Below are 26063 nucleotides of genomic sequence, written 5' to 3'. Positions count from 1 at the left end.
CAGGATACAAAATAAATGCACATAAATCATCAGCATTTCTATATATTTCTAACACGTCATAGCAGCAAGAGATAGAAAGAGAAACACCATTTAAAATCATCCTAGACAATATAAAATACCTAGGAATCTATCTACCAAAATAAACACAGGAATTATATAAACATTACAAAACACTTTCCAAACAATTAAAACTAGATCTAAACAATTGGAAAAACATTGAGTGCTCATGGGTAGGACAAGCTAACATAATAAAAATGACCATTCTACCCAAATTAATTTACTTATTGAGTGCCATACCTATCAAACTACCAAAAAGCTTTTTTACTGAATTAGAAAAAACTATAACAAAGTTTATTTGGAAGAACACAAGATCAAGAATATCAAGGGAAATAATGAAAAAAAAACATGAAGGTGGCTTAGCAGTACCAGATATTAAACTATACTATAAAGCAGCAGTCATCAAAACAATATGGTACTGGCTAAGAGACAGAAGGGAGGATCAGTGGAATAGACTTGGGGTAAGTGACGTCAGCAAAACAGTGTATGATAAACCCAAGGAGCCCAACTTTTGGGACAAAAATCCACAATTTGACAAAAACTGCTGGGAAAATTGGAAATCAATATGGGAGAGATTAGGTTTAGATCAACATCTCTCACCCTACACCAAGATTTATTCACATATTAACAGTTTACAAAGCACTTTCACTTCCATTAAGCAGCTAATCCTGACAACAACCCTATGAGATCAGTAATACAAATATTAGCATCCACATTTTACAGAGCAATGCAGCAATGGCATTTGGTCAAAGTGCCTGGGAACCACAGAAAAGTTGATTAAGAATACAGATGGCCTCTCTGCAGGGGTGAGAGAATTGAGAAAAATGATTGTTCCATGAGGAAAAAGCTGATACTGAGCATATCCTGCTTACCCTTCCCCATCTCTAAAAGGTTTGGTCAGGCTATCCTGGGGCTTTTCAGCAGTGTTCACTCAAGTTTGTTTGGTTATACTGTCTGTTTACAGGGGAAATTGGAAAGATAGTGCTTTAATATCAAGTTATCTGGGCTATAATCCTATCCCACAAGGCTCAAAGTTTATGAAGCAAATAAAAATGTAGGAGAAGGAAGGTGTGAGCAGGTGGTGTTACTGTTCTCCTGAAACAGGTATTTTCTGATTGGAAAAGATGTTTAATGAATGACCTAAGAAGACTCGCCAGATGCTAACAATGAAACATTTAACTCTGCCAATTGAAGGTTGCTGCCTCAGAAGACTTAGGTACACCTTCACCTGTCTAACAGTGTTGTAGGAGTAATTAACTAACAGGGAATTCAAGAATGAATTAAGCTCAGAGAAAAATAAGGCTATATCCAAGTATGATAGTGCAGCTCCCAGAAAGGGTCAACATCTTTAAGGAGGCCAGCTAGCCAGGTGGGGGCTGACAGCAGCTCTCTTTACCTGGCTTTTGTTGATTAAACCAACAGGTACATTTCAATTCAACATTTACAAAGTGTTTTCTCTTTGCAAGGAAGGCACTGTGCTAGGCTCCAGGGATGCAGACACACGTAGTTATCCTCATCCTCATAGAACTTACACTCCACTCTACTGGGAGTTGGAAGAGGATGTTACATCTGCACATGTAAGGGAATGCAGAGGGATCGAGAGAGACAGAGAAGAGAGGCAAAGGCTGGTATAGAAGGAGATATCTATGCTGTGCTTGAAGGAAGGCTGGGACTCAAACAGGCTCAAATAGGTGGAGGTGAGCAATAAGGGCATTCTAGACAGGATGGGTGGGGTTTTTGTGTGGTTTTTTTTAAAGAGGGGTTAGCCTTTTTCTTTTTATTTCTTTGTGAAATGCCCAGAGGGACAAGGAGGCTGTGTTCTTTTAAGAAGCTTCTTCCAAAGGCTGAAGGTGCTCCTACTTTTATGGGCTGTATAGCCTGCTTTGATCCCTCACCCCAGGGCTGAGCTTTCCCAACCTGGCCCAGGCTCTTTTATTCCTCAGCTGGTCTCTTCCCAGAGATCCTGCCTATACCTTTGTTCCTTGAGGATCAGCCCGGATGCTCAAGAACAGCCCTGGTTGGGCTGGGGCCTTGGGTCATGGGAGCCCACAGACTTGGGGAGGGATGGGCAGTGTGGAAACTCTTTTCTAACTAACAGCCTTAAAGCACGGTCCAGAACACCACAGTATTAATCGACTTGTCACACTGTTGTGTCAGCTGTGGGATTTGAAGGTCTTCCTGACTCCAAGGCCAGTCTTCTATTCAATATGCCTTTGCCTCTCAGGAGACCTTAGGTCAGCTTCCAAATTTGGGATGAATGGTAAAAGTGACAAAAGAAGCTACTTTGTACATATGAATCAGATCATTTTAGAGATGAACTGACATTTTCCAGGTCAAAAGAACAATCGATATCTTTCTAAAATAATTTATTTTTCAAGGTCCCATGGTATTTCCTTTGGGAATGAGGCAAAAAGAAACAAGACCTCTGAGATAAGAGGAGAAGATAATTTCTGGCTGAGATTAGTCATCAGTGATTTATTTGCTAAGCAGCCTTCCTTTCACCTTTTCTTTCTTCCTCAGAAGGTTCACTGAAGTTTTTGGTCTCATGTGATCCAAGGATACACTGAAAACACTGATAATTGATTTTAGAGACCATCGGTTGAGGAGAAAGGTCTTCATTTTGAAGACTTTTGCCTCATAGTCAACTGTTGCCTTTGGGGATTTTATTGTTTTTTTAAACAATATTTTCTTTATAAATATATATAACATAACAATGTAGAAACATAATAATGTCTAAATAAATCAATAGGCAGCTAGATCAGCCAATTATCATCTATAGAGACTTTGCTTAGTTTCTTCTAGTTATAGCACCGATTCCCACCTGGGCTTAGAACTTCATCTTGTTTCCGAATAGCAGAAAAAGTAAAGAAAACGTTACTGCTGAATCACTCAGGTAATTACTATGTCTAATTATTCAGGTAATTACTATTACAGTCCATTACAATGGACTAGTCTTTGGAGACTGTATAAGAATTTCCCGAAGACCTAGGATAAACCTCACCTTGGATACTTTTTCCCTATGTGACTTTGGATAAGTTATTAAACTCCCTTGGTCTTAGTCACTTTATCTATAATATGAAAGGTTTGGATTAGCTGGTCTCCAAATTCCTTCTACCCTCTTATCTATGAGTCTATGATTCTGTTGAGGGTAACCACTAGAAACGGGAAAGGAGCCCATAATACTCGAAAGTGAGTGATGGGCAAACTACAGCCCGCGGGCCAGATGTGGGGAGGGGAGGGGGCTGAAATGTTCTATCCCTCCCCTGGACATTATTCCTAATCTGAAGAATACAATGAATAGGATACAATTCAATGAAACTTTGAAAGAGTTGCCTTAGAAACAGGCTGACAGATGAGCATTTCCTTTCCTTTGGCCCCTCTTTAAAAAGTTTGCCCATCACTGCTCTAAACCAGTGTATGAAACTATAATCAAAGAGGAGGCTACTAAACTGAATATAAGGTTCCCTGCAGACCACATACTGACTTAGAAAACCACATACTGACATTATCTGTGTTTTATTGTGTTACAATTATTTTGTTAAAGATTTCCTAATTGCCTTTTAATCTGGTTCTGGGCCACAGTAAGGCGTGTCATAATAAGTAATTCTGATCTAATGTACCTTCTTCCAGTGACAGACTCCATATTTTTATTTATGTCATTCTTAAGAATCATTCCTTTCATACTTACTGTCAAGTGGACAGAAAATAGATTCCATTCATTTTATTTGTGAAGGCAGGATGGTAGTAATAACAACTGAGGATATTTCCCTTATTGAAATCAGTCTGGGAAATGGTGATTGGGTTTTATAATTAAAACGTTTGAGAACCATCTCCTTCTCAGTCTTGTTCTTTTGCTATGGCAGATATAGACACAAATTTGTTTGTTTACTTTTTTTAAACCCTTATTTTCTGTCTTAGAATAAATACTAAGTATTGGCTCCAAGGCAGAACAGCAGTAAGGGCTGGGAATGGGGGTTGAGTGCCTTGCCCAGGGTTACACAGGTAGGAAATATCTGAGGCCACATTTGAAACCAGGACTTCCCATTTTTAGGCCTAGCTCTCAATCCCCCGACACCTACCTGCCCCTAGACACAGGTTTTTAATGTTTTTAAGCAGTTAAACTTAACTGAATCAGTTCATTCACAACCCATACTTTCTGGGCTTTTCTGAGTTGTTTCTTTTGACAGTTTTGAGCCAAAGTTTTATGCTATGCATAAAACCAGGATCTGATGGCGCTTTGAAGAACTTGAAACTCCTGGAAGGTCCTGAGCTACTACTTCCAGAAACAAGCTGGGAAGACACAGTAGCTGCCGCAGAATAGTCTGGATGACTGTCATCGAAAGAGGGTTGACAGCAGGAAGTTTTCCAAGCCATGCAAGATTCTATAACGAGGCACTTGTGGACAGTGAGAGGGGCTACAGGAGGTGCTGCCAGGTGGCAGAGTCAAAGGGCTAGGAGATACCGCTCAACACTGGTATATCTCATTCAGGAAATTGAAAGTTATAATCCTCACATGACCAAATGATGCACACTGCTGGCAATTTCTATTAACCAGCAATGCCTGAAGATAGTACCCAATGGGGTAGTGAAGAGAGATTTGGACATGGGGTCACAGATATCTGAGTTGGCCACCTGGTTCTGCTCCTTTTTAGCTGGTGCTTTTTTTTTTTTTAAAAAAAGACCATGAGCAAATCATACCATCTCCCTGACACTCAGTTTCCTTCTCTGTAAAAAGAGGAAAATAATCTTTATGCCATAGCCCTCAGAGTTATTATAAGGAATAAAGAGTAATGAATTCAAAATACTTCATAATAATTTTACTTGCATATGTCACTCTGTGGTTTGTAATGCTTTCTTCTTTATGCCCTTGAGAAGTAGGTAAGGAAAAAGTTTTTATTCCCACTTTTCAGGTGGGGAAACTAAGGCCCAGAGGTTAAATGAAATTGCTTATAATGACACTGGCAGGTCTTGACTCCCAGTCCAGTGCAAATCTAAATTGCTAATAACCCATTTTATGCTCTTAAGGGCAAGGAACCTATTCCATTTATTCACTAAAAACATTTTATTAAGCTATATACAAGGTGTAGGGCAGATCTTGAGAGTGAAAAAAGGATGAATATGGCATACTTGCTGCATTAAGGGGTTTATAACCTGGTAAGGGAGTTAAGATGTGCAAGCATATAAGTTTGGAAAAGAACATTATATACACATATAATGTTCTTATATATATATATATATATACACACACACATATATTTATGTTACATATTACATATACATATCTGAGGAATATAAACATCTTTGTATCTCCTCTAGAACTATACGCAGGCACATAGTTATTGAATGAATGAATGAATATAACTTGATTTTGTTGTGACACAGTCGAAAGGCAGCTACATTTAGAGTCAGGACTGAAGCCAGACTCCTAGCTAAGTAGTGTGATCTTGGGCAAAAATTCTCTCTGGGACTCTGTTTTCTGATCTGTAAAATGAGGGAGCTGGGCTAGATGAACTCCAGGCCCCTTCTTGTTCTAAGTCTTTGAATCCTTCCTCATTTCATTTTTAGAGTTCTGCGTTAGTCTCCTCTAAATTAGGTTTTTAATAAAAAAATTTTTTCCTAATAATAAATTCTTCAGAAGTGGAATGGATGGCACTGGGAAGTAGTGGGTTTCCTCTTTTTGGAGATCTTTTAGCATTTATGTACCCTTTGGAGGGTAAGTTAAATAACTGTAATAATCTGTAGGCATTTACATGGTGCTTCATACATATTATCTTATTTGATTCTCACAGTGATCCTGTGATGTAAGCACTATTATTATTCACATTTTACAGAACAGGAAACTGAGGCTGAGAGACTTGAAATGATCTGCCCTGTGCCTGTGTACAGTACTAGAGGAGATACAAATGAGCTGGATATGAACTCAGATCTTTTTTAATCCTAGTCCTATACTCTATCCACTGGGCTGCCTGACTTTAAGGGGTATTCTCTGGACTGGGAACTTGCTGAGGTCTCTTCTAAATCTAAAATTCTGTGATTTTACGATTCTGGAAAAAATTGTATGGGTTGGTAATTTGGGGGATTTACCTGAAAGAAAGGATTAATCTCCAAGTCATTTTAATATCAAATGAACTATCAGAGACTTGTATCCTTGGCACATGTATAGGGAAGGCTCAGGCATTCCTACTCCAAAGCTCAGCTTTAGGGAAGGCACCTTTGTGCTCGCCCAAGATTTACTGTCACTGACTCTACTTCCACCTCTTCCTTCTCCTCCTCCTCCTCCCCATGAGCCTTGCTGCCACGGTACATACAAGTTCCAACCCTCTAAGTTTCAGGAGAGGCAATGTTCCAAGAATGCCGCATCGGGACCTAGGAGTCTCTTGAGTTGTGTCCAATATCGCGTCTCCCCCAGGGTAACTTGTCAGCAGCCTGCTGAGTATGGAGGAGCTGTAAAAGGCGACAGCCTCCCCTCTTTCCTTCCTGGCTTGGGGTTGTTTTGATGGCGCTGTAGGAAGGGACTGGGGAGGGGCCGGGTGTCATCCTCATTTTGCAGCCAGGGGTATGCATGCTCTTTATTCTAAAGAGGCAGGGAAGCTGGCTGTCATGCAAAATCCCTGCAATGTGGTTCTTAGTGTCTGATCCAATTAAGGGAACTTCTGGGAAGAGACAAGAGCAAATAAATAATTGGAGAGATGCAACTCTGAAATGACAATGGTTATTCATCGATCTCAGTTTGCAAGTCGAGATTGAGAGATGTAAACTTCAAGTGGATGAGATCTCCTGGGTGAAATCCTTCAGTTCAAACACAGTAAACAACTGTTGTTCTCTGATGCGCACTTTAGTACTGCTAGAGGCAAACTTTCTAAATATTAATAAAAACTCCACCAAGGCTGGCAGTATGCGGAAGGAGAGGAAGCACTGGGAAGTGAGCTGGGGCTGGCTCTCCTGGACATGGCCAGGGCCAAAGCCAAAAACATCTGTTTGGGGACAGAAGGAGAATTCCTGACAAGTGGGGAGTCTCCTTTTTGGAACTACAAAGCGACATGACAGCAGAGTAATCAAATGTTCACATGTGCAGTAACATCAGAGAGGCTGTGGGGCACAGAGGGTAGAAGATTAGGCTGGGAGTGAGAAAGACTGAGATTCAAATCTAATTTCAGACAGTTATTACCTGTAGCTGTGTGACTTTGGGTAAGTCACCCCACTGCATCCCAATTTTCTCATCTTTAAAATGGGGACAATAATAGAATCGATTTTACAGGGTTGGTGTGAACATCAAATAATGTTTACAAAACACTCGGTAGACCTTCAAGGGCTATATGAATGTCAACTACTATTATTATTGGTCTTCCTCTCCTTTATCAATTTCCATCAAAATGGATTTAGTCCCTGAGCTCATTGCAGGGTGCTCGCCACCTAGACAGTCACTACAACATTCAGTTCTCTGAAAATTCACTAGAGATGTCTTTTCTGTGCCAACATGAAATTGCCTTAGAGCTATTGTGTTTGAGTTTAAATAATTAAATTTTGCAGGTACAATTGTATGGTGTTATTAGAAACCTAAGTAATCTAAAGAAACCACCTGGGGTTGCACCTGCTAAGTTAGGATATTAGTTGGTTGTGCATGATGGGAAAAGGGAAGGAACACTGGGTCTTCAATAAGAGAAGCTGGCTTCAGATTCTGACTCTGTTATAATAAGACTTTATCACTTGACCACTCTGACTCTTCGGTTCTTCTTCTATATATGGAAGGAGTTGGATGACCAGTAGTTCTATTATCTCTTTGGGCTTTTAATCTATCTATCACTTATGAAAAGGTCTCAGAATCTGTGTGTTTCCTCAGGATCCAGTGAGTCCTTTCAGGCAGAGGCTGGATGGCTAGTCTTCTGGGGGAGCAGCTTGTAGATGGGCCACTTTTTCAGCTCTGGTTTGGATTGGATGGCTGCTAATTTCTTTCAACTCTAAAATCCTCTTCCTAAACAGTGAAAATCTTTCAGAATCAAAGAAGTGTATGGTGAGCTTAAAGAACATTTAGAGCCAACTCCCATCTTACAGATGGGGGAACTGAGGCCCACAAAGTTTATTCACATAGCTAGTAAGCTGCTATGAGGAACCTAGGTTTCTTGACACCTGCTTTCTACATGAAAGAGATCTGATAAGGGGTGAGTGTGTAAGTCATTGGAGATTACATTCAGATCGTGATCCAAATCTTACCTTTGGCTTAGGTTCTCTCATGGCACAAATGGAAAAGACAATGTGAATGTGCCAAATCTGGGAAAATATTACAACCGAAGTGGGAGTGTGCATAGGAATTCCAAGAGGAAGGTGAAGAAGTCTAATTTGCCAGATTCGTCTCTTGGGATTCCCATGCACACTTCCATTTCTGGTGGAACGTGGAAATGGAGGTGGAAGGTGGGTGGATGGGCAGCATTGGTTTACTCTTATGATGCAGCATAGGGCAGGCAGAGTAGAGTGTGCTGAACCTGAGTCAGAAAAGCTGGGTTCAAATTGCACTTCTGACATTTATTAGCTATGAGACCAAGGGAGATAATACTTGCACTACCTACTTCAGAGTCCTTGTAAGAAAAGTGTTTTGCAAACCTTAAGCCACTCTACAGACTCTTATGCTTGGGCCTGAGCCTTCTTCTTCCAGAAGAAACTTTAAATTCACACAAGCTGCCCAGCAGGCACCTGGCTTCTTGAACCATTTACTCAGAACTCTAGATACCCCAGCAGTAAATCTCAGGCAACTCAGCTTTTCATAACTAACAGAGAATCAAAGCTTGAAACAGTTTTCGATGTTCTGCTGAACAGAAATACATCATTCAATGGACAGACTGACATTTCTCTCTTCTCTGCTACATAGCCCAGAATGACACACACATCATCCCGTTTTCTGCTGCATGATGGTAAACTCTCCCAGATATGTAACTGCAGTGGCATCTTTAGGGGTGCTGTCAAATGGCGCAGGCTCTTAGACCCATGTAAATCTAAGAAACTCACTTTTCAGGAGCCAGCCCTATGGCTAGCCCACCCCAAAGACAGATGCATCTTTTCTACTCTTGCAAAGTATTTCCTCTGCTGTTTTAATAGCTTACTGCGGAAATAGACAACTGAATCTTGCAGTACTCGGGAGTGGAGGACAGGACACCCAGATGCCTCTGGACAGCAGGGGGGGGCGGGCTCAGTGAGATCTGACTTTAAATACTTTTTCTTAATCTATAGAAATGACTCTTAGTTTGTGGCTTAGAAAGGGGAAAGTCACTTTACAAACCCTTGCCTTTCACAGAGATAAAGACTTAGCAAGAGATAGAGAAGGGAAAACTGATACATTTTGGACATGGAAACTGAAGCACAGTAGTGGAATGCCTTGCCCACAGTTCCATAGGTAATAAATGTCTGATCTAGGTTATGAAACCTCTCCTGACTCCCAGCCCAAGGCTCTTTCTATCATTCCATACTGAATCACAGTACCTTGCCTTTGAAGATTATTGAAATGAGAAGAAGAGGAAGAGAAAGTGCTCATGGGTGGCTCTTCGTATGGTATCTCCCCACCCCCACCCCCCGGCAGAGATTTCACATCCATAAGATGTAAAACCATGCTCAGTAGCAACTCTGGAAGCAGCCAATGAGTCGGGCAGCGCTGCTTCGGAGGACCAGCAGCGACAAGGCAGCGCTTCCTTCCGGCCTCCTCTTTCCCTCTGAATGAGCTCCAGGGGAGCAGCTCCATGTCAGGGTTTCCAGATGGATTCCACAGAGCCATAGCTCAATGTCATTTTCAATAGGAAGCCTCATAATTAAAGGTCAAATAGTCACTTCATCTGCTATCCATCAATAGACAAAGTCCTAATACCAGGAACTAATCAATCAATGGCAAATGCACTAATAAAAGCAATGAATCAAGGAAGGCCAGCATGTGTGTGAAGGTGTTACATGCAATCACTGAACACATGTGTGGGGAGGGGGGCTAAGACTGGTCTAAACCACGGCTGGCAGAACACACTGGTGATGGAAGTAGGGTAACAAAGCAGGAGGAGTTCTCTGGTAAGAATTGACTTGTCGAGGTCATTAACTGCATTAACAAACCATATGGGAGCTGGCAGTCCCATAGCAACTGATTCTGGAGTACAGATCCTATTACTGACTCTTCCACACACATTCTGAGTTCCAGCCAAAATGGCCTCAGACATAACCTTCCATCTTCTTTGCTTTCACATTATTTCCCCGTGCTTGGAATACCCTCTCCATCTCGGTCCCCAAGATTCCTCCAAAGCCAAGCTCATGTTCAGGATCAACTGTTCCTTTACCAATGTCCACAGTGGTTGGTGCTGTCTAGACCTCCATCATTTTGTATTCTCTTTTCTGTGTATAAGCTGTTTCCCTCAATAGAATGTAAACTCCTTGAGGGCAGGGTTTGTTTCATTTTGGATTTTGTATCCCCGGCACTTAGCACAGGGCCTGGCATACAGAAGGTGACTGTTGAATTGAAATGATTCAAACTTGGCTCGTATTATCCCAGGGCAACCAGTTGGTGTGTCCCATTTATTAAAGGACTTCCGAAGTACTCGTGCACTGAAGGAAATCTTAATCTGAAGGGAGGGGAGGGAAGAAGGATGAAAGCTTTTGAAGATGAAATCTGGTACATTTTGATCCCCCTTGATGTTTTCTTTCACTGACTTTGGATTAAAAGGAATGTTTGTTAGCTGCATCTTTCTTTATAAAAAATAATTACAAGAAGGAGCTGGGTCATATAAATGATAGACTGCTCCATCACTGGAAGACTTGAACTCAAATCATTCATTAGTCATTTATTAACTGTATGACCCTAGACAGTCATTTAACTTGTCTGCCTCATTTCCACATTTGTAAACTGGTGACAATAATAATATCCACCTTCTAGGACTGTTGTGAAGATAAAATGAGATAATATATGTAAAATGCTTCATGAATCTTAAAGGACTATATAAAAGTTTATTACTTGTCTGGTAAAGCCAGAGAAACAATAGTAGCATCAGGAAGCCTTGGGTTTCAATGTTGCCTCTGATACCTAACAGTTCTCTTTATGTCATTGAGTCTCAGACATCACTCTCATGTTTATCTACTAGATTATATATAGGTGAGGGTAAGAAGATCCCATCCTAGAAAACAGAGTATGGTGAGAACCATAATATCTTAGAGCCTGAAGAAACTTCAGAGATCATCTAATGGAAATGAACTCTTTCATCTGAACAGATGGGAAAACAGAGGCCCAAAAGGATTAACTCCAATAAATACAACTCTCTGAAATGTGAAGAGAACACTTCCCTACCTTAGCATTTTGGGTGGGCTCTATGTGGATGGGAACATAGGACAGACAGGCAAGGATGGCTGTGTGGTCTGATCACTGGAGGGAATGATCACAGACTTTCTGGAGTTTGATTATAAAGGGCAGAATGCTGTCCTGAGTGCCAGGGGAGACACAGTCTAGATAAGAAATAGGCTCTCTTAGAACTTATGATCAATGATCACATGGTTTGATGGGGATATGATTGGGGTTATGGCTTTAAAAGCTCACTCTATTGCAAATAAGAATAACATGAAAATAGGTTTTGAACAATGATACATGTATAACCCAGTGGAACTGCTTGTCAGCTCTGGGAGGGGGGAAGGAAGAGAGGGGAAAATCATGAATCATGTAACCATGGAAAAATATTCTAAATTAAAAAAAAAAAGACAAGAACTTATGATCAAGACCCAAGAATTCTGGAAATAGCAGTGCTCCAAAGGTCACTATCCCTGCTTCTGGCCATCCTAGAGGGGAATGCTCGCTAGGAAGGAGGGTCTCATTTTCCTTGCCCAAACTGTAAGGTAAATCCCTCATAATCCCCAGCCCAGCTACCAGCCTGGGAAGCAATTTCTGGAGAGATGTGCTTTAGCAGGTATTCCTATGGATGCTAGAGCCCCTGCCTTCTCAGTGGCCACAGCTACTGAAGACTCAGAAAATAAAATTCGTCACCAAAGTTCCTGGCACTGTTAAATGCTTTGATATTTGAAACGGATGTGATTATAGGAAGAAATGACATTATAGAATATGCAGCATTATCTATTTTGCTGCTGTACCCCAAGGACAATGGGACTTTTCCACTGGACCAGCAGCTAAATCTCCCAAGTATTCTTTTCCTATATGGGAATGAGGTCTCCTGGAGGATCAGGGACGGCCTTATTTTTTCCATTTGCATCTCTGGCATTTAGCACAGTGCTTTGCATAAAGTACTTAAACAAATGTTTTCTTCTTTTCTCTCTTCCTTCCTTCTCTCCTCCTTCCTTCTCTCTCTCTTTCTCTCTTTCCCTCCCTCCCTCTCTTTCCTTCTTCCTCCCTTCCTTCTCCTGGAACATGCAGCTCAGAAAAGACAGCCAAACCGGAATGCAGATCTCCTGGCTCTGACTTGGATATTTTCCCCTCTAGACCAGGTTATCTTTCTTTTGCTGCTATTTAAAAACAAATAATAAATTGTATGGATCTTGTTAGCTTGATGTGAGAGTGGTACAGAAAGTCAACTGCAGGTAGCCTTTTCATGAGACAAACACGCCAGGTGGGAAGCCTGCCCAGCAGGGCTGTGCATTTCCTTTATGGCTCAAAGAGTCGGTTTCCACTGGGATGAGCCAACTTCTTTCCCATAAAAAGTGAATCCTCTGATCCCTGATGTTTGGGGGAAGACAAGGAAGGCAAACATGACTAATCTTCTCTGAAGTGGGCTGCCCCTGTTTTCTAGAATTTGTGTCCTCCACGCTTAGTGTGCCATCCTGTAATTTCTCTGCAGACGGTCTCTAACAGAGTAATTATTAGTTTACAGGCACAGTGATTAGCACAGCATCCTCCCTACCAATAATCTCAGGCTCAGCTGGCATGGGAGGAGGGGCATGGACTGAACCTTGTAAAAGCTGACACTATAAAACACAAAGCTTTTGTGAGGTTCTGTCTAGGACCGACCTCTCCTTTTCCAGATGGAAATAAGGACATTTTTGAGACAACACTCTGGTTTCTCTAACTGCCCAAAGGTCCAGGTTGCTGTGGTGATGGGAGTGGGGGTGGGGAATGCCTGGAAGGTGGGGGAGGTTGCTGTGTTACTTACAAGATTCATAGCTAGTGAAAGCAGGTACCCTAAGGGAAAGGGACTCAGGGTGTAGCCCTGAAATCTCTCAATAGAGTTTTACTCCTGTATCAGCACCAGCAGGTATTTCAAATAAAAACTCAAATCCCAGAAAACCTGACCCTTTAAAGCAGCAAAATAAAAAGGCAAAAAAACACTTTCATCTGGTTTCCAAAAATTATTGTTCAGGAGATCTGGCTTTAGGGAGGGATGATAAAAACAAAAACCAATGGGAAGGGGGCAGCTGGGTGGCTCAGTGGATTAAGAGCCGAGCTTAAGAGCCTGGAGGTCCTAGGTTCAAATCTGGCCTCAGACCTCCCTAGTCGGGTGACCTTGGGCAAGTAACTTAACCCCCATTGCCAAGCCTTTACTGCTCTTCTGCAGTTCTAAGACAGATGGTAAAGGTTTAAAAAAAAAAAAAAAAAGGAAATCTTAGTCACTAGGCAAATTCAGAGTCAGGATTCCATGCTAGCTGCCACTTGAGCAGGCCTTTTTGGTTTTCTTTTTAAAGTAAGTATTATGGATGCCTTTTGGTACTGTAGTCATTTTGGGATATTTCAAGCCCAACCTCCAGTGAACGGCACCCTTACAAAGAAACACTTAAGGAAGAATAACTGCTACAGTCACTTCTCTGACAAAGTATGTAATATTCTGCCTTTATAGTCTCCCTCCCCCCTAAACAGGACCTTCCCTGCCCTTAAAAAACAAACAAACTTCAAGATAGATAAGTCCTAGCCTATGAGAACATTATAGGAACATAAAAGATTTTTCTTGGGACTTTAAGATTTTCCTTTTTTCAGCCCAAATAAATCCCTGGGGTTCCTCAAGTTGTAAAGACCGATGGTGAGCTGGGGTTGGTACAGCAGAAGCCCTGGCTTGGTGCGAAGGACACAAGTTCCCTTCTTATTTACTCAGACTCCTTCCAATAGTAATGGAGCTTTTATGGTGGCTAGCCAACCAGCTACACTTATCTCAGGACTAAGAGCCTCTACATCATTCTGGCCCTCTGTAGGAGTTGTAGACCAGTCCCCCCACCCCGGCCCTATACACTGGCTGCCACAGAGAGACAGCAAGTTCAGACCTACTTCCTTGAAGCCAGTAATTAGAGAATTATGGAACGACAGCTAAAGTTGTCAGGTGAAAACATAGAGGGGAAAGGAAAGGAATAGAGGGCCACCAAGGAAACATTATTTGGTGATGGTGAAAAAAGGAAGTAGGGTACTTTGAGAGTAAAAGAAAGGATGCAATTGTGATCTCATTGGGTTTCACAGTTAGAAGGAATGTTAGGGACCATCGAGCCCAATTCTCTCCTTTCAGAGATGGGAAAACTGGGACTCAGGGAAGTCAAGGAGTAACTTCATAGGGAGTAAGTGGAGGAAGCAGAATTTGAACCCAGGGCCTGTCACTGTACATCTATGGTTCTCTGCATTGTACCATAGTCTTCTATTAGTTTTAAACTCCTGCTGGAATATCCAGAGTTTTAGTTACATGTCTCTGTGTAGTTGATGAAGTATTTTCAAAATCTAGAAAGACAAGAATGGTCACTTTGCAGATGACACCATCCATCAACAGCTATTGTCTGAACAATGATAGATGGCTTGCCTGTGACTTAGAAGGGAGTCTCCTTCGGCACACTGAAGGCTCAGGGTCACTTGAACCCAAGTCTTCTTGACTCCTCAGCCAATACGCTGTCCACTTACAACATGCTTTCCATCCCTGAAGAATCTGCATATGACCCTCATTGAGGTAAATACCATGAGGGTGGCATGATTTTTAAACTCACTCTATTTGCCTCAGTTTTCTGTCAAATGAAGAAGGAAATGGCAAACCAACCCAGTATCTTTGCCAAGAAAATCTCAAATGATTGAAATGAACCCTCCTTCCCCCTGGACTGAACAATAAACAACGACAGCAAATTGTGAGAGCAGGAGCCCACCACTACTGGGGAGGCAGGATCTAAGAGAGTCTGTGGAATGCCTTTTACAAGCTTCTCCTCTGCCCCTCCATGGGGGGGGGGGGGGGGGATGGAAAGAGCCCTGGCTCCCTGGGCCAAAGAACTTGCCTTCAAATGCCAGCGCTTAGTATCTGTGTGACCCTGGGAAAGTCACTGTTTGGGCTCCAGCTTCCTCAAGTGTAAAAGGAGGATGGCTTCTGGCTTAAGTTTCAGTCTTAATATTTTTCTACCTTTAATCATAATGGACAGACAGCTCTCTCTTTAGAACCAAACAGAATCACCTGGCCTAACCACAGTCTGTCTGCTGCCACAACCATGTGGGCCCAGAAGGTAAGGGCTGCAATACAGGCTTGCCCATCAGGACACGCCCAGCCCCCTCCATTTCCCTCCATCCCAGGCTGAAGTCAGGCTGAGCAGCCACAGATGATTTTCTGAAAGAAGAGGTGTGAAAGCGACAGGGAGGCAGGAATGGGCCTGCCTCCCGCCTGAGCTCTGCCCCGGGCCATCTTGCCCATTCTCTGGCATCTATCCTGCCTGTACTTGTTCCCGAGCCGCCCTCTCTCCCCTTGGACCACAGGCTCCTGAAGTCAGGGCCTCTAGGGCCAGCACAGGCCAGGCGCATCTGGCCTTCAGAGAGAGACACCCCCAGGGGAGTCACTCAAAGCTAAGCAGGCTGAGGCTAAAACCTAAATTCTGCGTTTCCCTCGGCAGCCTGTAGGGGGTGCTGCACGCTCCGTACAAGAACGGCGCATTTAGTTTTACCCCAAGCTTTTGTGTTAGAGTTCACAGCATCAGTTCCAAGAAAGAGGAGTTTTAATACTGGACAACAGGGGCTAAGGGGCTTGGCCAGGGTCACAGAAGCGGCCTGGAACCCTGGTCCTACTGGCCCCCCCGAGAACGCCGTCTGGAGGAAGCCCACCTAATGAGACACGCCAATGTTCTACTGATGACATTTCTGGTCGTGGGCCCCTCTCGAACCCGATCTTGAGGCTTTCCTGTGGATCCTAGCTCGGACCCTCCCCTCTGGCCCTCGCCCCTGTGGTGAAACAGGCCTGGGGAGAGGCTCTGAGGGCGGGTCCTCGCGCCCTCTTCTCTTCAGCGCTGCCTGTCTCTGCTGTCCGGAGGCAGGGTAGGGCTCCGGGGAATGGCCCGCCCTCTGGGGATGGAGGGAAAAGAGGCCTCGGAAGAAGAGTAGGAATGTCAGGCCCTCCTTCAGTTCTGAGCGAGAGGGGAACCAAGCAACCCACTCGTGGCGCTGTAATCTCGGTCTCAGGCCGGGAGGCTGCGCAGGGACGGCACTCGTCCCTTACATACGGGAAAGGAAGAACAGTTTCCCAGAGGAAGAACAGTTTCCCAGGGCGTACAGGGCACTGGCCTGAGCCAGGAAGACTAGGAGTTCGAATCCTGACTGAGACGCAAAGCAGAGGTGGCGCTGGGCAATCTTCAGGCCCCTCCCAGCACAGATCAGCAGGGGAAGGACAGGCATCCCCTCCTCCTGGGCCCATATTCTGCTCTGGGAACTTCTATGGGCTTGAGCACGCAGGCACGCGGAAGCCCCGAGGGGGCCGCACAGGGGAGGGCTCTCCCTCCGGGGGTATAGAACAAGGCTGGGGAAGCCCACGTGACCTGGCTTCGTACAGCTCCTGTGCCCTGGGCGCTGCCACCCTGCCGGCTCTCTAAATGGGGCAGCAGACGGTCCCAAGGGCCTCCCCAAGGGTTTTCCCGTGGCCCTTCGAGCCCTAAATGGACGAAGTTCTGTGGCCAGGTTTCCACGGAAAAGTGCTCCTCGGGGCTCCCATTTACTTACCCAGTGTGAGAGATTTGTGTGTGGAGCAGAAGATGATAGCCACGGTGTCAGCTGGTGTGAAGCCCAGATTATTCCTAGGGCAAGGAAAAAGGGAAAATGGCCACATTACTAACGCTTGTACTCCAAGCTTAATTACTAATACATTCTAGGCCCAGAACCCCGTGGGACAGCCCACTCATATGTCACAGAAACAGAAGGCATCCTTTCTTTGGGCAAGGAGAGGATCTCATCTATAAAGGCAGTGGGTGCTACCCTGGACAGGAGACACAACACCAGGCCCCGGGGGCAGAAAGGCCCCACTTCAAATATGGTCTCAGACATTTACTGACACACACTTACTGTGACCCTGGGCAAGTCATTAAACTGCTGCTTGCCTCAGTTTCCTCATCTGTAAAATGGAGCAGATAATAGCCCTTACCTCCCAGGGATGCAATGAGGATCAAGTGATAAATATTTGTTTAAAAAAAAAAAAAGCCCTTAGCATCATGCCTGGCTCTTAGTAGCTGATATATAAAAATGATTAGTCATCCTCTTCTTCTCTGTTCTCTGGTCCCCAGAAAATAAAAACATGGAGCACATACTACATATTAATTAGATGTTCCAATGCTACATTGGTACCAGTATGAGATAAATCAAACCAGAAGGCCTTCAAAGTATGGATTGGACCTTCCAAAATGGAATCACATAGACAAGAACTGCATAGAATGAGAAGGCCCACAAGAGATGGTGATCTGCACCACTGGATGGATTTCCCATGCCAATGAAAGTCAACAATTCAACAAATGTGTAAATGCCTAGTATCTGTAAGATGAGGTACAGTGTGGTAAAGGGGATGGAGGGATGGCCTTCAGGAGAGAAAGACCTAAACTCAAGTCCTACTTTTAACTGGGTGACCCACATACAGCCTAGGTGACTAGTCGCTTAAATTCTTGGTGCCTCAAGAAACTTTCTAAGGCTAAAAGCAATAGATAAGCTGTTAATCTGAATCTGGAAAGGAGGCTTTGACACTAAGAAGTTGGAATTCTGTCTGGAAAAAAATATTCTTTTAAAAAATTTGCCTGGCAAGGGGGAAGCTAGGTGGCTCAGTGGATTGAGAGCCAGGCCTAGAGACAGGAGGCTCTAGTTTCAAATCTGGCCTTGAACACTTCCTAACTGTATAACCCTGGGCAAGTCACTTGACTCCCCATTCCCTAACTCTTACCACTCTTCTGCCTTAGAACCAGTATACAAGTATTGATTCTAAGATGGAAGATAAGAGTTAAAAAAAATTGCCTGGCACTATACTAATACAAAAATTATAGTATAATATGTATCTGTTTGTCTCTGACTACTATCTATCTATCTATCTATCTATCTATCTATCTATCTATCTATCTATCTATCTATCTATCTATCTATCCTTCCATCCACACAAAAATTAAGTTTGCCCTGCCCTCAAGCAGTGTATATCCTACTGAGTAAATTAATGTACTGAGATCACAAGTCCAGCAGCACTTATCTAAGATTACATGGGTATTGATCGGATGGTCAGCGGTGATTTCAACTGTTGTAACTCTTTTGGGTTAATAGGATCTTATTGGCCACTTAAGGCCAAAGGCTTGAAAGAATTTATTTGGCTCTAAAAATTATTCACTACTAGGTCTATATTACAACAAGATTTAAAAAAAGGAAAAGGACCTATTGATACAAAAATATTTATAGCAAATCTTTTTTATGGTGACAAAGACTTAGAAATGGAGGGGATGCCCATCAATTAGGGCATGGATAAATGAAATGTAGTATATGATTGTGATGAAACGCTACTATACTATAAGGAATGATGAGTAGGATTCTTTTTTAAAAAATCTAGAAAAGACTGATATGAACTGACATAAAGTGAAGTGAACAGAACTAGGAGAACATCGTACACAGTAACAGCAATTAACAACTGATGATCAATTGTGAATGACTTAGCTGTTCTCAGCAATGCAGTAATCCAAGACAATTTCAAAGGATTCATGATGAAAAATGCCATCTGCCTCCAGAGAAAGAATTGATGAAGTCTGAATGTAGATCGAAGCAGACTATTTTGTACTTCTTTCATTTTTTTCAAGATTTTTTTGGAGAGGGTCTGTTTTCTTTTACAACATGACTAATATGGAAATATGTTCTGCATGACTACATGTATAATCTACAATAAAATACTGGCCATCTCGGGGAGAGGGGAAGGGAAGGAAGGTGGAAGAGAATTTGGAACTCGAAATTTTAAAGAATGAATGTTTAAAATGGTTTTTACATGTAATTAGAAAAAAAAACTATTATTTAAATTATTATAAACATACATCAACACAACAAAAAATGGTTCCTGTTACTATCAGAGAGGAGCACCATGATCTCATGACAAAAACTAGAGAAAATACACCTTCAGGGAAACACTGAATTAAAAAAAAAAAAAAAAGCTTTAACAACTGCACATATGTTAAATGATGAAGATGATGGAGAGAGGTGGCTAGGGCGCTAACCTTGGAAAGTGGCCAACTCTGACTGTGTGACATAGGGTAATTCACTTAACCTCTCAGAGCTCCTAGGCACCTCTCTAAGGCTGCAAGTTGAAGAAACTGCTGTTCTTCATCAGTGAATAATTTCCCCTCTGGGAGTTCCTTATACAGATAAAATCACAGGTCTAGACCAAAAACAAAAAAATAAACTCCTAAGGACCAGGTCTTAAATATGAATGAAAGACAGTGTTATAAGGGGAAAGGGTGGATACCATAATCCAATTCTCCTATTTCAGATAAATAGATAAAAACTTAAATAATAAAAAGCTAAAACATTTAGAAGAGTGATCATTCATCCTATTGGGTTCCCTATCACTCTCTAGAGGAGATCTGACTTCTAATGAGCACCTGCATATAAAAGCCCTGTGAAAAGTATAAACAATTATATTCAGTAAGCATAAAGTAAAAAAGTATAAGGCATTCAGTAAGAGCAAGATGGCATGCTTGTTACTAGCCATAATCATGACCTCATTCAGACATACTCTATTGACACCCACCTAGATGAGAGAATCTATCCAATTTTTAAAGACCTCTCGATAAAGGTTCTCTACCATTTCCCCCTTAGCTAATTTCTACATTGGACAAAACATAGCATCGGGAAAGAAAGTCTTCTTTGCATATAAACTAAATTCTTTATGCTACAGGACATCTGAATCCCATTTTCTCTCAAGATGTCCTCTGTGGTGGTAGAGACCATCTTGCTACCATTCCAGCTCTGCCACCCAGTAGCTATGTGACCATGGACAAATCACCTGACCCTTCTAGACCTCAACTTCCTTGGCTAGAAAAGAACAAGGTTGAGCTAGATGACCCCTTATTAGCACTCCCTCTGCGATCCTATGATCCTCCTCATGAGAGCCCTTCTGAGATCTAACAACTGGATTTAAAGGATCCTTCAGTATTCTCTCTTCCAAGATAATTAATCCAAGTTTTTTGTCAGCAATCTTATTTTTTCATTGCTTTTTTGGTTCTCCTATAAGCCCTTTCTGTGTTCTTGGCACCTCTTAATGGTAGAATCCTCAAGAATACTGAACTTGCCAAGGGAACATTTACTAGCTGTGTATGTGTGCAACCATGGGTGAGTCTCTAAATCTCTCAGACTCAGTTTCTAGGAATGCCATACTGGTGATTGCTCAAAGTGGTATGCAATGTGGTAGGGGGCAGCAATGGCTTTGGAGTCAGATGAAGTGGGCTTAAATCACTCCCTCTCTCTGCTGCTCGCTGTATGAGTGCGGCTAAGTTCTTTACCTCTCTGAGGCTCAGGATTTTCTTATGCAGAATGGAAATAATACTAGCCAATGCTAACTTAAAGGGCTATTAAAGCATTCTACAAAACTTAAAGCCCTCTATGTGAATGCTAGTTATATTAATTACCTTATTTAAATGCCACAGTCATAGGAAAGTCAGGAGGAGAGTCAGGTTTGAGGGAAAAATAAGGAGCTCACTTATGGACATGCTGACTTTGAGATGTGTAGAGGACATCTAATCCAAGAGGCTCAAAAGGTGGTGCTTGGTGATGGGAGTAGAGCTCAAAAAGAGAATATGGTTGAATATATAGATGTGGAGTCATCTCCATAGGAATGATAGCTGAATCCTTGAGAGGTGATGAGATCACTAAGTGAGATGGCAATAGAGGGAGAAGAAAGGAGGACCAGAGTGAAAGCATTGGGGAATCCCTACAGCTGGTCAGTATAACATGGATAAAGATCCAGCAAAGGTGACTGAATCAGATCAGCCACTCAGGAAAGACAAGTACCAGGATAGGAGCACAAAAATCTTGAGCCACTGGCAATGTCAAAGTTTGCAAAGAAATCAAAAAGGGTGAGAAATTTTAAAAAAAGCCATTAGATTTGGCAATGAAGAGATCACTTTGGAGAGTGGTTTTAGTTGAATGATGAGAGAAGCCAAAGTGTAAAAGATTTAGAAGAGCACAAGGAGAAGGGGGCGGGGGGGCACCCAACGTAGATGCTTTTCCAAAGAATTCAGCTTAAAAAGGAAGGAAAGATATAGTATAATAGCCTGTGAAGGGGAGGAATCAAATGAAGGTTATATAGAAATCAATGATCAAAAATTAAAGGCAAAAAGCAAAAACCTACCACCTTTCAACACAAAACAAAGATATGCTTTTCCCTAGATTGATGGCCATTTACCTCAAGTAGGGAATGCCTTTAACAAGCCCTCCACCACTGCAAATTACAGTCCTTCTCTGAGTTAGTAGTTAAGTCTTAGAGACATGTCTGAAGCCCAAAGGAGAAGGGACTTGTCCAGGCACACAGTCAGGTATCAGAAGTGGGATATGACCCTAGGTTCTTTTGACTCAAATCTCAGTACTCCTTACCACTCCATGTTGCTTCTCATATTGAATATTCTGCAAGTGAATAATCTCCAACAAAGAAATTGCTTTTTTTAGCTATGAGATCTGCTACTTGGTACCAGTGTCACCTTAAGCTAGTAATTTCTCCCCTCTCGGTCTCAGTTTTCTCCTTAAGCTCTTTAAAAAGAGCCAGTTGACCTCCAAGGGCAACTCTAAATTCCATGGTCTTATGCTCACTAAATAGCTCAGTGGAGTTCAAATCTAGCCTCAGGCTAGCTGCATGATCACTGGGCAAGCCACATAACTGTTTGCCTTAGTTTCCTCATCTGTAAAATGAGCTGGAGAAGTAAATGACAAATCACTCCAGTACCTCTGCTAAGAAAACCCCAAATGAAGTCACAGAAAGCCAGACATGAATGGAAACTGAACAACAATAGCAACACAAATAATACTTTGGTAGGGAATGATCTTTCCCCATGCCTGTTCCTCTCTGGTTGGAATATTCTGCCTCCTGGATTCTTCCTTCCTTCATATCTCAGCTCAAATCCTACCTTTTGCAAGAGGTCTTTCCCCAACCTTCGCTACTGCTAGTACATTCCCTCTTAGATTGCCTCCCATTCAGACTGTATCTATTTTATATATACAATTTTTTTTGCCTGTTGTTTCTCCACCATTAGGATGTGACTCCTTTGAGGGTAGTGCCTAAGCTTTTGCTTTTCTTTGTATCTCCCAATACTTAGGAGAGACTGGTACAGGCCTGCTGACTAATCAAACATGTTAACAACAAGAAAAACCAAGTACCATAACATTTTTAACACCTCCCATCATATTATTATAGCAAATAACCAGCATTTCTAGGGTTAAAATTCCTTTTGTCAATTTCCATGCACATTTTCTCCCCTCCCCCAACACTCATTTGTTAAGTGGCTCTTTTTCTTTAACTTGATCCAATGCTGGCTTTTTAATCATTACTTTAGTGACTTTGGGTCACTCCGCTTTTCCACCTTTGAGGGGTTTCTTTCCTTTTCTTCCCTCCTCTTTTTTTCTCTCCTTTGCCACTTTCCCTTCATAGTATAGATTTCTGAATCAGGATTTTCTTTCCATGATTTATGTTATCTTTCTTAGTCATACACGCAGAGAGACATATGTTGCATGTTTTTACTCTCCTTTATTTCTCTTCACACTTTTTTTGTTTTCACTCCTTTTTATATCCACAGGCTCCCAAGTACAGCCTCTCAGGGCTGGCAGGGAGTGCAGGGGCCAGGTGGAAGCATCAAGTCTGTAGCAAAAAAACAAGGTGTCTTGGGGGGCAGCTGGGTAGCTCAGTGGAGTGAGAGTCAGGCCTAGAGACAGGAGGTCCTAGGTTCAAACCCGGCTTCAGCCACTTCCCAGCTGTGTGACCCTGGGCAAGTCACTTGACCCCCATTGCCCACCCTTACCAATCTTCCACCTATGAGACAATACACCGAAGTACAAGGGTTAAAAAAAAAAGAAAAAGAAAAGAAAAAAACAAGGTGTCTTCGGTCCCACTATGTATGCTGCCGTCAATTAACAAGGTGACCTTAAAACCACACTATGACTTAATTTCTTCATCTCTAGAAATAGAAGAAAATCCGCGGTCCTCTAGTACAAGCCTCTCAAGTTATTTAATAGAGGAGGAAACTGAGGTCCAGGGAGGTAGTAACCTCTCACTCTCACTCAAGAGCCACTCTACATACAGCATTGCCCTAGCTCCTCTACCAGGTTTGGAGTGAAAATAAAGTGAGAGGAAAAAGAAGCTAAAGGCGCACACAAATATAAGTTTTCTTGATTTTTGGTTTTCTTCCTTTCTGCCCTGCCTTTTCTTTAAGGTTGGTTTTGCTCTGAACTGTCAATCTCTCTAGTTATCTCCCTCTTCTACTTTCCTGCTTATAGACTTCATTAGGTCTCCTGGTTACTTCTTTCTTTTTCTCAAGTTTTGTTTCCCTGATACCTGTTCCTACTCAACCTTCTCTGACAGTTCCCCAAAGTGACAGGCAGTACAGATCAATGCTGATGGATGAATGGAGACTGATGGATTAGGTCATTTTTCATCCAAGATGACTGAGGTAGAGTCAAAACATCTGAGCTGCCAAGAAAGCTTCTGCAGTCTTGAGCAGCACTGTGAGCTGCCTGGCACCCAGGAAATAAAAGGGTGATTGGCCTGCTGTGTTCTGCCCTAGTTAGCACACAGTTGGACTATGGTGGTCAGCTCTAGGGACCCCAGAGAAGCTCACAGGTATTCCGACAAGGGCAGTCAAGACAGGGAAGGGTCTGGTACATGTCAGGAAGATGGGTTCAGGGACCTGAGAGTGTTTAATCTGGAAAAGAAAAGACTCAGTGAAGGCAGAACAATTCTCTTCAAGGATCTGACGGGCTATCATATGGAAGTGGGATTAGATTTGATCTGTTTGCTCCAAGGGGAAAGTTTGGAGCAGTGATGGGTAGATGCTGTAAAGATGACAGTTGTAAATTTAAGATCAATGTCAAGGAAAACTTCCTAACTATAATAGCAACCAAAAAATAGAATCAGTTGTCTTGGGAGGAAGAGTTTTTCCCTTTTTGGAAGGTCTTGAGGACAAGGTTGGATGGACACTGGTTAAGTAATACACAATTTGGACTCAATGAGCATTTAAAATTTGTTCTGATTCTGAATTTTTCTGTGATTCTGTGTGAATGTGGATGTGTATAAACAAATCTTTTTGAATCTTACTTAAGAAGGGAAAAAGAAAAGCTATTATAAATGTAAATATCTATTGATACAAAGATATATAAATATCTGCATACACATATGCAGATAAAAGCATTATGATTTGCAATAGTATTTAAGTGGGATTCATTTGTAATTCATTTGACAAACATTTCTGAGTTGTATATTATATGCAAGGTACTATAGTAGGCTTTGGTGAGGCAGGGTACAAGAATAAAGAAATGATAGTCTTTGCCTTCAAAGATCTTACATTCTATTGTAGAAAGAGGAGAAACATATGGTATATTCAAAAGTATGTGTTATAAAAGTGGATAGAGTGCTGGGCCTGGAGTCAGGATGATTTATCTTCCCAAGTTCACAACTAACTTCTGACTGTGTGACCCTGGACAAGTCACTTAACCTTGTTTGCCTCCATTTCCTCATCTATAAAATGAGCTGAAGAAGGAAATGGCAAACCACTCCAGTATCTTTGCCAAGAAAACCCCAAATGGGGTCACAGAAAGTCAAACATGACAGAAACAACTGAACAGCAACAACAAAGGAGCCAAGGAGAAAGCCAGACATGGTGCTTGATGAAACCTGAGAAGAAGGGAACACTACTATCAAGGAGATGAGGAGAGACTTAGGGAAGGTGGAAACATCCAACTGGATCTATTTATATTTTTCGTCAATGAAAGTAAATGATGACCAAATGCCGAAATGGGTCTGGCCACAGTGGTCTTTCAGTTAGTGAACATAAGAGCATAAGAGCACTAGAATATGAAAGAAGATGCTTCGTGTATGCCTGTTTCCCAGGTTGATGGATACCTCAGATCTTGAAGTTGGAAGGGGCTATAACAGCACAGTTTGGCCTTCGAGGCCGCCATGGTCTGGTTCCAATCTAAACTTCCTAGTCTTGGCTCAGAAAACTTTCCTTTTGGGAAAAGCTAGATGGCACAGAGGATAGAGAGCCAGGCCTGGAGTGGGAAGGACTCAGGTTAAAATCTAGTCTCAGACATTTCCTAGCTGTAGGATCCTGGACAAGTCATTTAACCCTGATGGCCTAGTCCTTGTTGCTTTTCTGTCTTAGAATTGATATTTAGAAATAAGGTTTCAGAAAACAACAACAACAACAATAACAACAACAACTTTCTTTTCTCTTTTCCAGACAATGATTTCTCTAAGAGATTAAATGAAATGCAAGCCCAAAGTGAACTGACCATGTGTCCTAGCAGTCCCAACATCCTGTGAGAATGGAGGTTGATTTAAGGAAAGCAGGTCCAGGAAGAGGAAGCTGATGTTTCCTCTTCTCCTCTGCCCTGGTCAAACCACATCTGGAGTATCACCATTCATTTCTGGAGGCCCCATGCTGGAGAATATCCAGAAAAAGCCAACCAAGGTGGTGAAGGAAGAGCCTTGAGATCATGGCAGACGGAGCTTGGGGATGCTCAGCCGTGAGACGAGACCGTTCAGCAAGGATGTACTAGCCCTCCCCTAGGAGGGCTGCCATATATATATATATATATATATATATGTACACACACACACACACATACATGC

At 42.3% G+C, this 26063-nt stretch overlaps 1 protein-coding gene across 4 annotated transcripts in view; it reads right to left on the bottom strand.

Annotated features, from left to right (window-relative positions):
- The window catches only part of SLC10A7 (solute carrier family 10 member 7), a 323901-nt gene that overhangs the window by 19705 nt on the left and 278133 nt on the right, over positions 1–26063 (bottom strand). For 3 of the 4 annotated variants that reach the window (XM_044681402.1, XM_044681404.1, XM_044681403.1), the window contains one exon: positions 16946–17019. The exons of the other annotated variant lie outside the window; for it this stretch is intronic. In XM_044681402.1, coding sequence (XP_044537337.1) covers positions 16946–17019 — 74 coding nt within the window. The remainder of the gene's footprint in view (positions 1–16945; positions 17020–26063) is intronic. 4 annotated transcript variants of the gene reach the window in all.

This window comes from Gracilinanus agilis, chromosome 6 (assembly GCF_016433145.1).
Source record: "Gracilinanus agilis isolate LMUSP501 chromosome 6, AgileGrace, whole genome shotgun sequence".
In the NCBI taxonomy this organism is placed as follows: domain Eukaryota; kingdom Metazoa; phylum Chordata; class Mammalia; order Didelphimorphia; family Didelphidae; genus Gracilinanus; species Gracilinanus agilis.
Note: the sequence above shows the minus strand (reverse complement) of the source record. Positions and strands in the feature narration are given on the sequence as shown.